Here is a 14952-nt window from a genome sequence, read left to right as displayed (position 1 = left end):
GTTGTATTTATACCTGCCCCTCCTTCTCCCCCGCTTCTACTTCTTCTTCTTCTTCTCTTTCTTCCATCATCTCAACAACCATCTACTATCTACTACTTCCACTCAAGTCTTCATCGACTTTCATCACAAGTCATCCTCTCCCATGTTTGTATTACCTGTATAGACCGTACTAACCTCGTCCTAGAAACCTTCCGTGCAATGTAATTCCACCTGCATGGACCCCCCTCCCCGGGGGTCTCGTCTCAATACTTTTTTACACACGATGGAAGTCATGCAATGCCTTTGGCTGGACTCTCTCAATGATCAGGTATCTCAGGTAAATCTTGGGCGTGGACCGGTGTTCGTTCCCATCCAGTGACAGTGTAGCACTGCTGCCTGCCACCGGCTCTGGGTTCGTTCTGAGATTATACGGTTAAACTTGATCTGGATAATACCAGCGAAAGGATCATGCCTTCCCTCGTATCCCCCCGCTTGATGGAATGGCTAACAATTCCCAGTCAACACACCTAAAGCAACATGTCTCCTCCCGCTGCTATCTTCGAGCCCACCGTGGTCCCCACTGGCATCAAGTCCAACGTGGTGGTCCCGGAGGCCGCTCCCGTCACTGGCTCTTCCCAGACCCAGCTGCTTGACCACTTCGCTGGCAAGTGGGACAACTTCAAGTTCGCTCCCATCCGTGAGAGCCAGGTCTCGCGTGCTATGACCAGACGTTACTTCCAGGATCTGGACAAGTACGCTGAGAGTGACATTGTCATTGTGGGTGCTGGTTCTTGCGGTTTGAGTACCGCGTATGTTCTGGCCAAGGCCCGTCCGGACTTGAAGATTGCCATTGTCGAGGCCAATGTCTCTCCTGGTTCGTTCTCCAACAAACCCCCCCACCACCCACCTACTCATCCAGCTAAACCAACATACTGACTCATCCCAGGTGGTGGTGCCTGGCTCGGTGGCCAGCTCTTCTCCGCCATGGTCATGCGTCGTCCCGCCGAGGTCTTCCTGAACGAGCTGGGCGTGCCCTACGAGGAAGACCTTGCGAACCCCAACTACGTCGTGGTGAAGCACGCCTCGCTGTTCACCTCGACCCTGTTGTCCAAGGTTCTCTCCTTCCCCAACGTCAAGCTCTTCAACGCCACCAGCGTGGAAGACCTGATCACCCGCCCCGCTGCCAGCGGCGACCCCAAGGATGTCCGCATCGCCGGTGTGGTCACCAACTGGACCCTGGTCACTCTTCACCACGACGACCACTCCTGCATGGACCCCAACACCATCAACGCCCCCGTGATCATCAGTACCACCGGCCACGACGGTCCCTTCGGTGCCTTCTCAGCCAAGAGACTCGTCTCCATGAACAGCGTCGACAAGCTGGGCGGTATGCGCGGCCTCGACATGAACTCGGCCGAGGACGCCATCGTCAAGAACACCCGTGAGGTCACCAAGGGTTTGATCATCGGTGGTATGGAGCTGTCGGAGATCGATGGCTTCAACCGCATGGGTCCTACCTTTGGTGCTATGGTCCTGAGTGGTGTCAAGGCTGCCGAGGAGGCGCTGCAGATCTTTGACGAGCGTAAGCGCGAGTGCGCTGAGTAAATGTCTCAGTTAACTTACATTTGAGTGTGAGAGATCACATGGAATTTGTTTTTCTTCACTCGTTATGCGGAGGATTCTGCACGTGGTGTGACTAATTTGCATCACACGAGGATGATGATGATGATGTCGCTGGCTTGTTAACGACACTCTTTATGATCAATATGACTATTACTTGTCTATCAATATTTTATAAATTTGTAGGATAGTAGCTCTGCGTAGATAGACACCAGTTTAGAAACTTGATAAGCGCTAAGCCATTGCCCCGGCACTTGAATGCATGCATGCATGCATGCATAAGATGCACAACTTGAACAAAGCATGCCTAGACCCAACAACTACTCAGAGCAACATAACCTTTTTACCTATTACTGCCACCCAAGCATATACACCATCTCATTCCTTTCCAAATTTACATACCATACACATACACAAAAAACCTACTATACCCAATTTTCCCCAAATTTCCAAAAGAAAATCACCCTACTCCACCTTCTCCCCCTTCCCCCCAACCGCCTCAGCAATCATCTTCGCATTCCTAACCTCCCACTCAAACTCCTTCAACGCGCGCAACTCACTCGACATAAACAACCCTCCAATCAAGCCATCCAAAATGCCCGCTCCAAAACTCAACGTGCTCACAAGGACCAAAATGAATGCTACGTATGGTAGATGGTCGCCTGTCCACCACACTCCAACGAAGCAGCCAATGGATATTATCACCGAGGCCAGGAAATGCGCTACGCGCCAGCGTCGTTGAGACCGTTCGCGACGGACGTACGTGTGGATCATGTCGATGATGCGGTCGTAGGTATCGGGTGTGAGGGCGGCGTTCGGGGCTGGAGAGTGGTGGGTAATAGTGGTGTCGTTGGCGGCTTTCTCTGATGGGATGCGAGTGATAACTGCCTCGACGGCGAAGTGGTCGCTCAGGGAGCAGCGGAGGGTAGGGTGTCGCTCTGTCATTGAGAGTCGGGTGGATTCGACGGACCAGCGCGGTGCCGGGTATAATGGGGGGTAGTTGCCGTCTCCGACGAAGATGTAATCCAGGCGTTTGCCTTTGGGACATGGGGCATCCTTGTCGACGACGATGTCTTGACCTTTATCGAGGCGCTTCTGGTCTTCTTTGGACCACCGCCAGGTATTGAACTTTCCGTCGCAGGTGGCGCCGTTCTCCGTCAGGTTGTATTCCGCTGAAGGAACGGGCTTGCCCCGTTTCTGCTCGACGGGGTCAATGGCCGCGCCGACCGACGAATCCGGATGCAGGACCTGCCATGCATCCCGGACGGGGCTGTGTGCCTGGATCAATTGATGCGCGAACGACGACGGCAGCATGTTGAAGTCGCCCAGACCGATAACGAGATGTCCGCGCTCCGCAGCCCCGCGCATAAGCTTCGCGATTTCCCACGCCTGTGCCGTTCGATGACAGATATACGAATCGTTGGGTTCTCGCTCATAGGGGGCGTGTAAATGCGTGCAGAACACCTCCGCGACGTCTTGGACTCCGGGTCCGAAGCGGACGCGCGCGCATGCCACACCTTTCCCGACGTACCAGTCGCCGCGGAAGAAGGCCGTGGGACGCCCGTTGAGCGGGTATGCAAACATGCTACTTTCTTCGATGGGCCATTTGGAGAGAATGGCGAGACCAGCGCCCCAGATACCGCCGAAGTAGAACTTGCCGTAGGGGAGGATGTGACGGGTTTGCTGACGGATGGATTCGTAGTCTTGTTGTGTCCAGCATTCTTGAAGACCGACGATTTCGGGTGGCGGAGAGGCAATTGCGAGCTGGCGGCCAATCTCAGCGAGGCGGGCGTTTCGGTGTTTGGCGATGTATTTGAGACCCCAGCAATTTAGGGTGAAGATGCGGATGTGGGTGGGGGTTGAGGAGGGGGAAGAGGAGGGGGGATCGGAGGTGGCAGACATTGTGGGATGATGTAGTATTGTTGAATTAGAGGAGCATATCGAAAATTATAGTAAGTAATAGGAGATAGAATATGGGTAACGGAAAGAATAAAGGAAGATGATTATGGATGATTAAGGGGGATATAGATGAGGTGGAGATGAAGCCAAAGTAATGAAAAACGATGAAATCATGGTGCTCACCGCCTTGAGGCACATTCTGGGGAAAGGGGCTTACCGCCTTCCCAAAAGCGTCTGATTGTCACGAGGGATGAAAGTCGCGGCGATGAAAGAAATCATCGCGATCGCTGCTTTTCTGCTTTTTCTCCCTCCCTCTCCCTATTTTCCCACAATTCTCTCGCGCCGTTTTTCTGCCTTCTCATGGATGGCTCCATGCATCGCTCCAAGCGACGTCGCCTTGATACCACTCCCAAGCCCCAGAATGGCTTCATCCATTCGCCCGTAGAATCCTCATCCGACGAGCTGGCCGCGGGCTCCGACCACGACGAGGCCGAACGCCGCCGCGCCAGCTGGTCCATACAGAAGGCATATCCCCCACAGCGCCCATATCGCCGCTCGCGCAGCTTCAGTGGCTCCGAGAGCCCCGACGAGCTGGCAGTCGACGCGAAGGAGTACTGGTCGGCGAGGAATCGCGGTCGCAGTCCGTCCTTGCCCTCCGAGCCAAGTGCGGAGCCGTCCTCGGAGCGATATCTCGACCACGACCACGACGAGGCGGAAGAAGAGGAGGAGGAAGACGTGGCTCCCGAGCCTGGACTCGACCCTGAAATTGATCCGGAGCAGGAAGACGGCGGCGCCGAGGGCGATGTCGAAGAGACCGCAACCGCCGCCGACGGTGATGTAGTTGTTGATCAGTCGTTTGGCGAACGGTCGCCCACCCCGGTGCCGCAACCACCGCCGCCGCCGCCCAAACCGGACAAGGTGACTTATCACCAGAAGTATTTACTACGGGGTCATATTCGAGGAGTCTCGGCAGTACGGTTCTCGCCGGACTCTTCGATGATTGCTAGCGGAGGTGGGTTTTATGCTCCTCTCCTTTTCCCTCAAATTTCATATCGATTGGGTCGCTGACAGTGTTACAAGGGGCGGACGGGGCTGTCAAGGTATGGGATACAGTGACGGGTCGGTTGATCCATACATTCGAGGGTCATCTGGCAGGCATCTCGACTATCTCGTGGAGTCCGGACGGTGCGACCATTGCGTCGGGATCAGATGACAAGACGATTCGCCTGTGGAATGTATTGACGGTGGGTTTACGTTGCAAATAACTTTTTGGTAATATTCTCGGAAACTAATACATTGCAACAGGGCAAGGCGCATCCGATCCCCTTCGTCGGCCACCACAACTACGTCTACCAGATAGCATTCTCACCCAAAGGCAACATGCTCGTGAGCGGATCCTACGATGAAGCGGTATTCCTATGGGATGTGCGATCAGCACGAGTGATGCGGTCGCTGCCCGCACACTCCGACCCGGTCGGAGGCATCGACGTCGTCTGGGACGGCACCCTCATTGCCTCGTGCGCGACGGACGGACTGATTCGAATCTGGGATACCGCGACGGGCCAGTGTCTGCGGACGCTGGTGCACGAAGACAACCCGCCCGTGACGGCGGTCAAGTTCTCCCCGAACGGCAAGTACGTGTTGGCGTGGACGCTGGACGACTGCGTGCGACTGTGGGACTACGTCGAGGGGCGGTGCATCAAGACGTACCAGGGCCATGGCAATAAGAAATACAGTCTGCAGGGCGGATTCGGGGTATATGGGGAGCGGGGCGGACCGCGGTATGCATTCGTCGTTAGCGGCAGCGAGGACGGAGCTGTGCTATGCTGGGACGTGGTCAGCAAGCAAGTGCTGCAGCGTCTGGAGGGTCACAATGGGGTGGTGCTGGGAGTGGACACATGCACGCTGGAGGAGTCGCGGCTGATGGTGAGCTGCGGGTTAGACGGGACCGTGCGGGTATGGGAGGAAGCGAGTGCAGAAGCAGAAGCAGCAGATACCACGAACACCTCCACCGCCAACACTCCTCCCCAAATAAACGGAGACGGAGTGAATGGAGACGCGGTCCAACAACCGAATGGGGACATGGAAGTCGAGAAACCAAACGGTCTACCAGAAACAAACCACGACCACAACCTCGAACAACCGAACGGACACAAAGATGACCCGGAACCGGAACCGGAAGACACCGAAATGGGCGAAGCCACAGGCCCAGACGGGTAACACCAATGTACATTATAACCAGGAAACAAAAGAAAAATAAAAGAGAACAAAAAAGGCTGGCTGGCTGGATGGGTGGGTGGACGGACGGACCGGCGTTCAGGAATGTATAATAGACACGAGGGATGATGAGATACAGTACTCGATACATTATCAACTAACCACAACCAATTATTATAATATGAATTGAGTGGATGTCCACATACACAGAGACATCCACTGACTACTGATCTACCTAACCACTTGTCATGACACGGATTCACGTACACTTGGATGCAGAAATGGCGCAACTGGTTGTTGCGGTTCAGAAACCCTACTTACATTGGCACCATATCTCCGAATTGGCACGTAATGGTTAAGTAGTAGCTAAGTTTGTCAATGCGGCAACTCTTCCATTGTATCCGTCATCGTGACTGCCAAACACCACTACATTCAATTAAAGCTCAACCCCCAAATTATCTGGAAGAAATGATTCGTGTTATTTTATGCTCCATCTGTTGGTATCGTTGAAATGTCTACTCAGCCTCAGCGCCGTGTTATACCTCCACGACCTCGGGGTCGACTATTGCTCGGCCCTCGGCCCAGGAGACACTTACGGATTTGTCGTCATACACTCAACAAAGATCGCTAATCAACATCAACATCAACCGTAATATATGACAATATCCCCGCACAGAACCAACTTCATCTGCTCGTTACACGAATCTATCTCAACCATTCTATAGCCTAATCACTCTCCAAAAAGAACCATCATGGCCCGACTACCCTATCCAGAGTCGCCTAAACAGCATGCCAAATCGCATTCTACTCTCAACATCATGAAACTTCTATCCTACAGCACAGCAACTGTGAATCACTGGGCAGGGCTAGGAAACGCCCAATTCAAGCACTTATCACTCCCAGCCAGAGACCGTGAACTGGTGGTTATGTTGACAACGTCAAAGTTCAACTCAACCTACGAATGGACCCATCATCTTCCCGTATCCATGAAGGCCGGTGTGACCAAACAGCAGCAAGCGGCGCTCAAAGCATCTGCGAAGGAGAAGGATTACTTCATCGACAGGAAACTTGACAATGGGGCGGCGGGATTCAGCGACAAAGATCTCGTCCTGCTCAGCTTTGTGGAAACAATTATCCAGCAGCCTGAAGTTAGTGATGAGCTGTGGAAGAGCGTTAAGGGTGAATTCTCCGATAGAGAAATCGTGGAGATCATCAGCCTTCAGGTTAGTAACTTCCTAATCCTCTGTTGTATGTTGTAGATGAGAAATTAAACTCCTGTTATAGGGATTTTATTACTCGTTTTCACGCTTGACTACTGTTCTGCAGTGCGATTTTGATGATTGGGCCAAGTCTAAACTTTGATTTTTTTTCTTTTGTGAATGGAGTGATGGGATATGGGTTGGTGGGAACTATCTTATTATGACATTTACCCTACTCGAGAAGCTCCTATTCTAGCCCCCTACCCACTCCTGACATTGTGCCTGATAGCGGTTTTTCCATTGTTCAGTTGGTTCCCAAACAGGCGATGAAGCTTCTAAATGGCGCCAGAAAACGGAGACTTGTATATATGGTGTTGCTCATTTACATGGAAAGATACACAAGTACTACAACATCAAGAAGAAAGCAATTGTCGTTCATAATTGGTCCAGCTTGATCCTTTCCAGATACAGGCCGAGAAATGAATCGTCTGCAGTATGTCTACTATGATCAATACCATAGCCATCTCGATGGCATTGTAGGTTAGCCCGGACGGAGGGCTGCGAATCAGACAAATTACTCAAAGAGGGACACCAATAATTTCCCAATACAGATTTCCGATAAACAATTATGGGTCATCCAGATTGCGACATTGGATTATTGTCAAGGGCAGGGTGAGTCGTTTCCTCGAGGCAGAGGATGCCGCAGATTCATTGTTCTTGATGAAACATTACATACTAACCTTCCATTGAGAAAATTATGTCAGATCGGTAAGCTTTACAACATAATTCTTCACTATTTAATTCCTTATCTATTACATTTTAATATTTTTTATTATTCTATCCTTCCTACTCTGCATCAACATGACCTATATCACGTGAATCATAGCTAACTAATCCAGCGGCTTACCCAACCAAACCTAGTCAGTCAGTCAGTCAGTCAGTCAAGTTCTACTTACTGCACGGATCAGTAATAACCCAACTATCCAACAACTGCGCCATTTTCTTCCTTGCAACCTAGTACAACCAACCCATTCAACACTATTCCCCTCGAACCTACTAATTTATCTTCGATCTCCCTCGTCTAACAACCCCAAGCAAGAACAACGAAAAAGTAACTCACTAACTGGCCGTTGTTACACAAGTAGCCAAGCAGCCAAGCAGCCAAGCCCACGCAACAAAAATTCCAGACTCTCGGGACATATCACAATAAATCTCACCAAGAAAACCAATTTCCTGAGCCATTGGAACGGAACCAACTAAACCCAAACCCCACAACCACTAAACTACTTATCTCACGATCAATCAATCAATTACTTAAATTGAATCGCATCACAAGGGAAAGCAAAAAGAAAGAAAGAGAAAAAAAAAAAAAGCCAAGCGAGCCCAGACCAAACCCAACATGGTAAAACCTCATGATAATCAACATGAACAAAACCAGATGAGATAGAAAGCCGGAAACCCAAAAATAGCCTTCCAGCCAATGAAGATTCACCACGGGGTGCAATGTCCATGGATATGTAGAAGTCAACGGGGAAAGGAGGGAGCAAGGACCAATGTTGCTGCTTTCTGGGTCGGGGGAGCCGTGGAACGGGGACGGGTTAGTGTGTTTAGGGGGATGTATGTGGATTTTAATTTGGAGGTTCGGTCGGGGTTGTGAATGTGATTTAGTTGTTACAATTTTTGTGGAAAAGTTGTTATTTGGGGTTTAATTTTATTTGACTTCAATTGGACTTGTATTGTATTGAAGTAAAAGTGGGTGGTAAAATGGGATGCTCATCTCTTCCTTTCGAGGAGGGATGGCAGAAGAATGGTAGAATAGATGAAAACGACTCAAAAGGTATCACGGGATAAAAGGCAAGGTAAAGCACATCTAAATGGAATCAAGGTAGTTTGTAGTTGTCTATGCAACGTAGACCTTTCCACTGGAGCTCAACTCTTCCCCGCTGAGCAGATAGCCGTCTGCACACATGTAATACGCATACCGTCCCACGCCACTCTGGCTATCCAACCACGGCAAAACTTCGTCGAGGAAGTCCGCCGCTGAACTCTCATCGCTGCCGGCCGATTCGCCGCTGGTGAGGGCAAACTCCGTCACCCAGGTCTCGTCCAGTCCGTTGTCGTCCGCCACCTGCATGGCCTCCTGCACGAAGGACTTGAACTCATCGGCCGAGGTGCCGTACCAGTGGACTGCCAGCACAGACATGTCGCACTCGCTGCATTCGGACAGGAAGGACTTCATCCAGCTGAGACCCTCGCCTTCGGTGGTGCTGCTGGTGACGGCAGGAGTAACGAGCTTAGCCTTGCCAGAGTAAGGAGTGATGTATTTCTTGTAGGAGCTGGCGGCTTCGGAAGCAGTCATCGAGGCTTGGGAGGAGGCGTCGGGCTCGTTGAATCCCATGATGTAATTGCTACCACTGTCAAGGGCAGTCTCGATGGCGGTCAACCAACCTCCAAACATCTTGCTGCCCCACAGCATGGGCACGTATTCGACGTTGCTGGGAAGGCTGCCGTCGGCGTACATGTTCCAGTCATAGGCCCAGGAGACGGTGCCGTTGCCGGAGGAGCCGGAGGTCAGCGTGTGGACGCTGGAGACAGAGTTGTAGGCAGCGCCACGCTTGGAGGAAGAGCCGCGCTTGGAGGCGACGTGGGTGGAGCGGTGCTTGTGGCTGCCATGACCGTGGCCGCCATGAGGGATGGCCAGAACGGCGGTGGCCAGGGTGGTGGCGGTCAGAAGAGACTTGAAGGAGACCATGGTGTATATGTTCTTCGGGAGTTGTTCGGTTTTGTTCGGAGAGAAGTGATGTGTATGTATAACTTTTGAGTATGAGAATACCGGTTCTCTCAAAGCGCTCTTGCAAAGAGTGGCTGCTAGACTACTAAGAGTCAGGCAATATGTTCAAAGAATGAAGGAATGGCTTGACCGTGCACGGCACAGGTGCAAAGAAGGAAAGGCTGGGGAGGTGAGAGAGGAAGATCCAGGTGAAGAAGAGAGTTTCGAGTAGGAGACAGGGAGGGGAAAGAGGGCGGTTATATAGAGGCCCGACAACGGGCAGTGGCAGTTGCAGAACAACCTAGGGCTGGGTGCTTTTTCTAGGCGCCCATTCGGTTCCGACCAATCAGGTCTCCACAGGGAGGAAGGTTTTTTGCTCTTTGCATGAGTAAAGTCCGACTAGTCACTAGTCGTTGCTTTTTCCATTGTTCGACGACCCCCTCTGATTGCCTGCGTCGGAGCGTTCCTGACCCCCTGCATCCTCACCGCGGCCGACCCATGGAACGTCATCGGGCGGGTACCGTGTGTCGCTCAGGGACAGTGGGACAGAGAAATATTGACGCCCATTATTCAGCCCGTGTGCCTGGCGGTTGGCAGCGACTGGACAGCAAGCGTCCGGGGGGAACCTTGCGGTGGTTGTTCCTGCAGTGGTGCGGATACCTGCAGCTGATCGGTCCAGTGGATGTATCCGACTGATTCCCCTACTTTGGATGGAGGTGTATGTCTACCCAACAGCATCATTTATCTTGTACTTTTGTGCAGCTTTTCTCTCGACAGAATCACTCTCAGCAATCCGGTTCTGTGCTGGGTCATGTCGTCCAACCGTCTGGCAGCGGCCAGACCGCGCCTTTAGGGCAGCACTAGTTTAGTGGCAGTTTAGTTCACCATCTGGCCGGGATGAACGCCCACTGCGCGCCCCCCCCCACTGCAGTCCAGACTCGAAGGCATTCCCCTCGTCTGGGCGCCATGCCTTGTTCCCCTCATGTAATGCCGATAATTTCTGTGCCCTAAGAACCACACCGCAACCATAGTTGACCTATCGTCAAGTGTACCATTCTGCAGAAAAGATGCAGAAACCGTAGACGAGCTACATCAAAGGGAGGTTCTACTGCTTGGCAAATTGGCATCTAACCCCCCCCTTCGAAGGGATTCCCTTTCCTTCTACCCAGCCCTTTCTCGGGGGTGGGATATTTTTGTCCCGTCTGACGTTTGGGAGTTGCGTGGCGTCAAAGCCACCATTATCACTGTCGGGCGGAGAAAGGGCTGTAGGCAGCGACCTCCGCCGTGAGTCGGGCCTTTATTCGCTGGATTGTGTTTGTTTCATCAAGGCAATGGCGTCAGGCACGGAATAAGCAAAGAATCGAATGATTCGCCGAATTTTGGGGGGATAAAGTCGATATACTATTGGCTCCAGATGTAAGCATCACTAGTCAGCTAATAGTGTTGATGCTTGACGGCCGCGATCCATCCTGAAGGGCCCCTCCCTCACTGGCAGATGGGGATGGTGATGCGTCCCGGCCGTGGAGCGTCTCAGCAAGGAACTAATGATGGTGGCGCAACGGCATCAGACTCCACCGATCGATCAGGTTGATAGTATCATGGTCAAAAGCTGAATATTGAAAGGACTTAGAATTTAGGAGTCAACTGATTGTTGTGTTGTGTTGAAAATGAGTGTAGGTGAGAATGCGACTGTGACTGGCTCAGTCTGTTGCAGAAATGAAGAAGATCAGTCACCTGAAACCAAGAACAGCAAAAGCAAAGTGTGGGAAGAGGAGGGGGAGAATGAATGATCATTGCAGACAAAGAGTGGACTCGAATTCGAGTCTGTCTGTCAGTCATTATTGATCAGATCACAGCATACCGGCAGTCTCCACCTGCGATCGCAAGAAAAGCCAACAATGATTGTCTCCGATTTCATCTGCTGCAAAGGCAAACAATGCAACACATCAGCTGACAATAATATTACTTCTTTTTTGCAGTATCAATATTAAAAAGTTATAATATACTTGAAATATTTCAGATACCATACGATGCAATACTCACTGCACTGTTCCAGTCAATCCTTCTCTCTTCCCCTCCCGATCGACAAATCTGCCTCAACCGACAAAATCAAGCAAAACACATGGCACTACCAATTCCATCCCACGAACTACACTATAATCATAGTCAAACCTAATCGCATTCTCATCCACCACTGATCTGAACCATCGCCCTCCCTCCACCGCGATTCTCAAACGAACTCAACTCCCCGTCACCGCCGATCCACCTGCGTTTCAGATTCCCTTCGCTGCACCCAATGACAACCGGCATTTGGCTGCCTGCTCACCGACTGCCAGGTACCCCCGCTCGGATAGACAGGAACAAGCAACTCGCATCCCGGGCATACCACGTACCTTGCAGTGGATCAGTTCGTCACTGCTCGCTATACGTCGGAAATTTCTGCCTACGCAGTACGCACATGCCAGCGCCGTTGCGACGCAATGCAACGTGGTTGTGGATATGTGCCGGGGACATATCGGAATTCCGCTCCACACCGATGGAATAAAAGTACAAAAAGTACTCTAGGCAATAGCAGGTCGACATATCACCGGATCTCGACGGAAATCCTGCAGCTCATTGTATTGCTAGCCCCTTGCCAAACATGTTCATCCTGGTTCGAGAGGGATCACAAGGTAAGGAAAGTGCCAGTCGCTTCACGCCAAAGTTAGGCATTATCGAGGACCAATCTCGAGGCTGTTGGGACACTTTGTAAGGCATCCACTAACTTGCAAATTTGTCGGATCCTATTGCGATCCCTGGTAGAGCGTTCATGTGATGTGAACCACTACGCAGCTTGCACGGTCTGCTGTTGATAACATCAAGGGGATGTCTAGTCCCAGTGATCTGTAAAGGCAGTCAACTCCGCATGCATAGTGCCCATCTACTCATCATTGGAGTAATATTTAGGTCCCGTCTGAGTAAATCCGGCCAGACTGCTTGCCTGAGCTATCATGGAAAATGTGCCATCGGCCTTTGGAGAGCTGTTACACTGCAGCAACGGTCTCTGCACTGGCATACCACGACTATGACTCATACGCAGTCTTGGAGTCAAAGTGTTCAAGTGCCTACACCTGTAAGCCCCACGCTTCCAATCTCGTGCATCTCTGGTTCGAATAGAAACCTCACTCTATGATGTATGGTGTAGTCTCGGGAGTTATTTGCGGCCTCCGAGAAATGCCTCCTCGCATCACTAGAATCTCTGACTCAATCCGTCACTAGCCTGCTCCATCAATTAGGCACCGACGCGTAGTAGAATTGCATGATGGGTCGACGTCTGGACACACACCTTGAAGAGTTTGGTATGGGGAACAAGCCCAGCACTGTCGGGTCCAGATTCGTTAGACCCAGTGACCATACTCAACGGATAATCTTCGAAAAGTCTAGACGCCGGTCGAGTAGTCAAGAAAGTCTAGTCATGATGGTCCGAACGAGTGGACCATATGAAGCCGGCATATTGGACAGAACGGTAATGGGTCAGATAGGGGCTGGATGCCTGCTAGTGCTCGAAGTGGCAAGATGTTCGCAGAGCAGGTATCCCACGAACATCATCACCTTTGCTAACTGGAGGGACCTCTACCTTGCTTATTAACGGACACAATATAAGCTATTTTGCTCATATGGATCAATGAATCAATGAGAAGCCATACAGCCCCTTGATGCCTTGAAGGAAAAATCACAGACTGCATAGCTCCTCCATTAGTTGGAGTGTCTGCTCTCCAGGACTGGGCCTATCGATGCAGACAACTCTCGATCTTCTTGACCACGGTGAATTCTTCGATCATGTCATTGGTGTGTTCTTTATTACAGAGGCTATTGTTGATGAGTATAGGCCACATAGAAAGTCCAATCGACCATTCTTTCCTGATTGAAGAGCGTAGAGTATAGCACCAATTTCCTAGAACGGCAGGCCTATTGCTGACCAAAGAAGGAGCATTTCTCGCAGCACCCCAATTTTCTTGACCATTGTGTGATAGCATATTTATGTCGACAAGTATACTACTATTTTGAAGACAGCATTTCCTTTCCGTCCTTCAAAATCCCTTTCTATATCACACAATGCCTGGTTGTCGGACTAGATCCCTTTAGTGATGCCACTCCAAAGTGGTCAGACGACAATATCGGGAGACTTGCCAAAGCCGACGTAAGCCAACAGTCTGATGGCAGGTCGCATTTCCCTAATAGCTGCCTAGTCTGCTCGACTCTAAAATAGGCTGTTTTATTCTGACTTCTGAATATCAAAGGCAGCTAGTACTTGCGTCCTCTCAAAGCATGTCGAGCTACAGTGTCGTACCGAACTGATAAGAATGTTATATTGCAGTGGTAGCAGCCACCAACGCCGGAGTTCGTCATTGACCATGATGGCGGTTGACCAACAGTATTTCGAGTAGACCTCCCGGACAGCTTCAACAGGGTAAGATCAGTGTTGGGGTGCGTCATAAACGGAGGATGATGTGTGCGTCGCCAAAAATACCCTGCTATCTCCTCATGAAAGTGGAAAAGGTAATCTGGATCAATATTCTGCTATACAATGAAGTATGCTTGCGAACGCAGCATCTTGCATTTCCAATAGCGAACCCAAGTCTTGTTGACTTAATTCCTGAGGCCACTGACAAATGTGAGCCTTGAGGAAGTCCGCACTAACTAGTTCGGGAATCTATCCACCGCATAAGGCCGTATTACTCAGCACCCCAGCACAGCAATCTTATGTAACCGGCTAACCGAAGGGGGCAGCGGATAGAAGCCCGGTGGGGCGCCACCGCACAAACGCGTGACCTCGCAGCGAAACAGCGAAAATTCCACACCCATCGACCTTTGCTCGCAACCCCGACAAACGCCATCGACAGAATCCCTCCTTGTTGTATCTGAAGGTCAGATTTAATCGCCAAGATGGGTAAGGTATGTTCAACTGAGATAATCCCCTCTGCTGAAAATGATGGTTTTGATGAAATGATGGGAAAATAAACTAACATGCTCTTGATTCCAGGTTCACGGATCGGTAAGCCTCGCCTCCTCGTCCATCGACGATATCCCAACACCACAAGACATCATCCATCTAACATGACTTCGCAAATCATAGCTCGCTCGTGCCGGTAAGGTCAAGGCCGCCACCCCCAAGGTCGAGAAGCAGGAGAAGCCCAAGAGCCCCAAGGGCCGCGCCCGCAAGAGACTCATCTACACTCGCCGTTTCGTCAACGTTACCCTGACCGGTGGCAAGCGCAAGGTATGAAT

At 51.1% G+C, this 14952-nt stretch overlaps 6 protein-coding genes across 6 annotated transcripts; 4 read left to right on the top strand and 2 right to left on the bottom strand.

Annotated features, from left to right (window-relative positions):
• Positions 1 to 72: 72 nt before the first annotated feature.
• On the top strand, positions 73 to 1765 carry thiA (thiamine thiazole synthase). The gene is made up of 3 exons (XM_025681413.1): positions 73 to 129; positions 185 to 853; positions 926 to 1765. Exons 2-3 carry the CDS (start codon positions 517 to 519, stop codon positions 1582 to 1584), a joined length of 996 nt encoding a protein of 331 aa, XP_025537073.1. The 5' UTR covers positions 73 to 129; positions 185 to 516; the 3' UTR covers positions 1585 to 1765.
• Positions 1766 to 2005: 240 nt separating this feature from the next.
• On the bottom strand, positions 2006 to 3608 carry BO79DRAFT_210372 (inositol phosphosphingolipid phospholipase). The gene has a single exon (XM_025682792.1). The coding sequence runs from the start codon at positions 3499 to 3501 to the stop codon at positions 2065 to 2067; it is 1437 nt and encodes a 478-aa protein (XP_025537072.1). The 5' UTR covers positions 3502 to 3608; the 3' UTR covers positions 2006 to 2064.
• A 208-nt stretch (positions 3609 to 3816) lies between these two features.
• On the top strand, positions 3817 to 5725 carry BO79DRAFT_177615 (WD40 repeat domain-containing protein). Its single transcript, XM_025679939.1, has 3 exons — positions 3817 to 4510; positions 4579 to 4742; positions 4804 to 5725. Exons 1-3 carry the CDS (start codon positions 3859 to 3861, stop codon positions 5716 to 5718), a joined length of 1731 nt encoding a protein of 576 aa, XP_025537071.1. The 5' UTR covers positions 3817 to 3858; the 3' UTR covers positions 5719 to 5725.
• A 597-nt stretch (positions 5726 to 6322) lies between these two features.
• BO79DRAFT_270819 (carboxymuconolactone decarboxylase family protein) lies at positions 6323 to 7077 on the top strand (the record flags this gene model as incomplete). Its single annotated transcript, XM_025687310.1, has 2 exons — positions 6323 to 6938; positions 7042 to 7077. Exons 1-2 carry the CDS (start codon positions 6468 to 6470, stop codon positions 7075 to 7077), a joined length of 507 nt encoding a protein of 168 aa, XP_025537070.1. The 5' UTR covers positions 6323 to 6467.
• Positions 7078 to 8608: 1531 nt separating this feature from the next.
• On the bottom strand, positions 8609 to 10060 carry BO79DRAFT_210371 (glycoside hydrolase family 128 protein). The gene has a single exon (XM_025682791.1). It carries the CDS (start codon positions 9664 to 9666, stop codon positions 8815 to 8817), a length of 852 nt encoding a protein of 283 aa, XP_025537069.1. The 5' UTR covers positions 9667 to 10060; the 3' UTR covers positions 8609 to 8814.
• A 4550-nt stretch (positions 10061 to 14610) lies between these two features.
• BO79DRAFT_257406 (40S ribosomal protein eS30) lies at positions 14611 to 14950 on the top strand (the record flags this gene model as incomplete). Its single annotated transcript, XM_025686245.1, has 3 exons — positions 14611 to 14619; positions 14708 to 14719; positions 14801 to 14950. The coding sequence occupies 3 exons, from the start codon at positions 14611 to 14613 to the stop codon at positions 14948 to 14950; spliced, it is 171 nt and encodes a 56-aa protein (XP_025537068.1).
• Positions 14951 to 14952: the final 2 nt, after the last annotated feature.

Source organism: Aspergillus costaricaensis (assembly GCF_003184835.1).
Source record: "Aspergillus costaricaensis CBS 115574 unplaced genomic scaffold BO79scaffold_26, whole genome shotgun sequence".
In the NCBI taxonomy this organism is placed as follows: Eukaryota; Fungi; Ascomycota; class Eurotiomycetes; order Eurotiales; family Aspergillaceae; genus Aspergillus; species Aspergillus costaricensis.
This window is presented reverse-complemented; position numbering and strand designations above follow the sequence as displayed.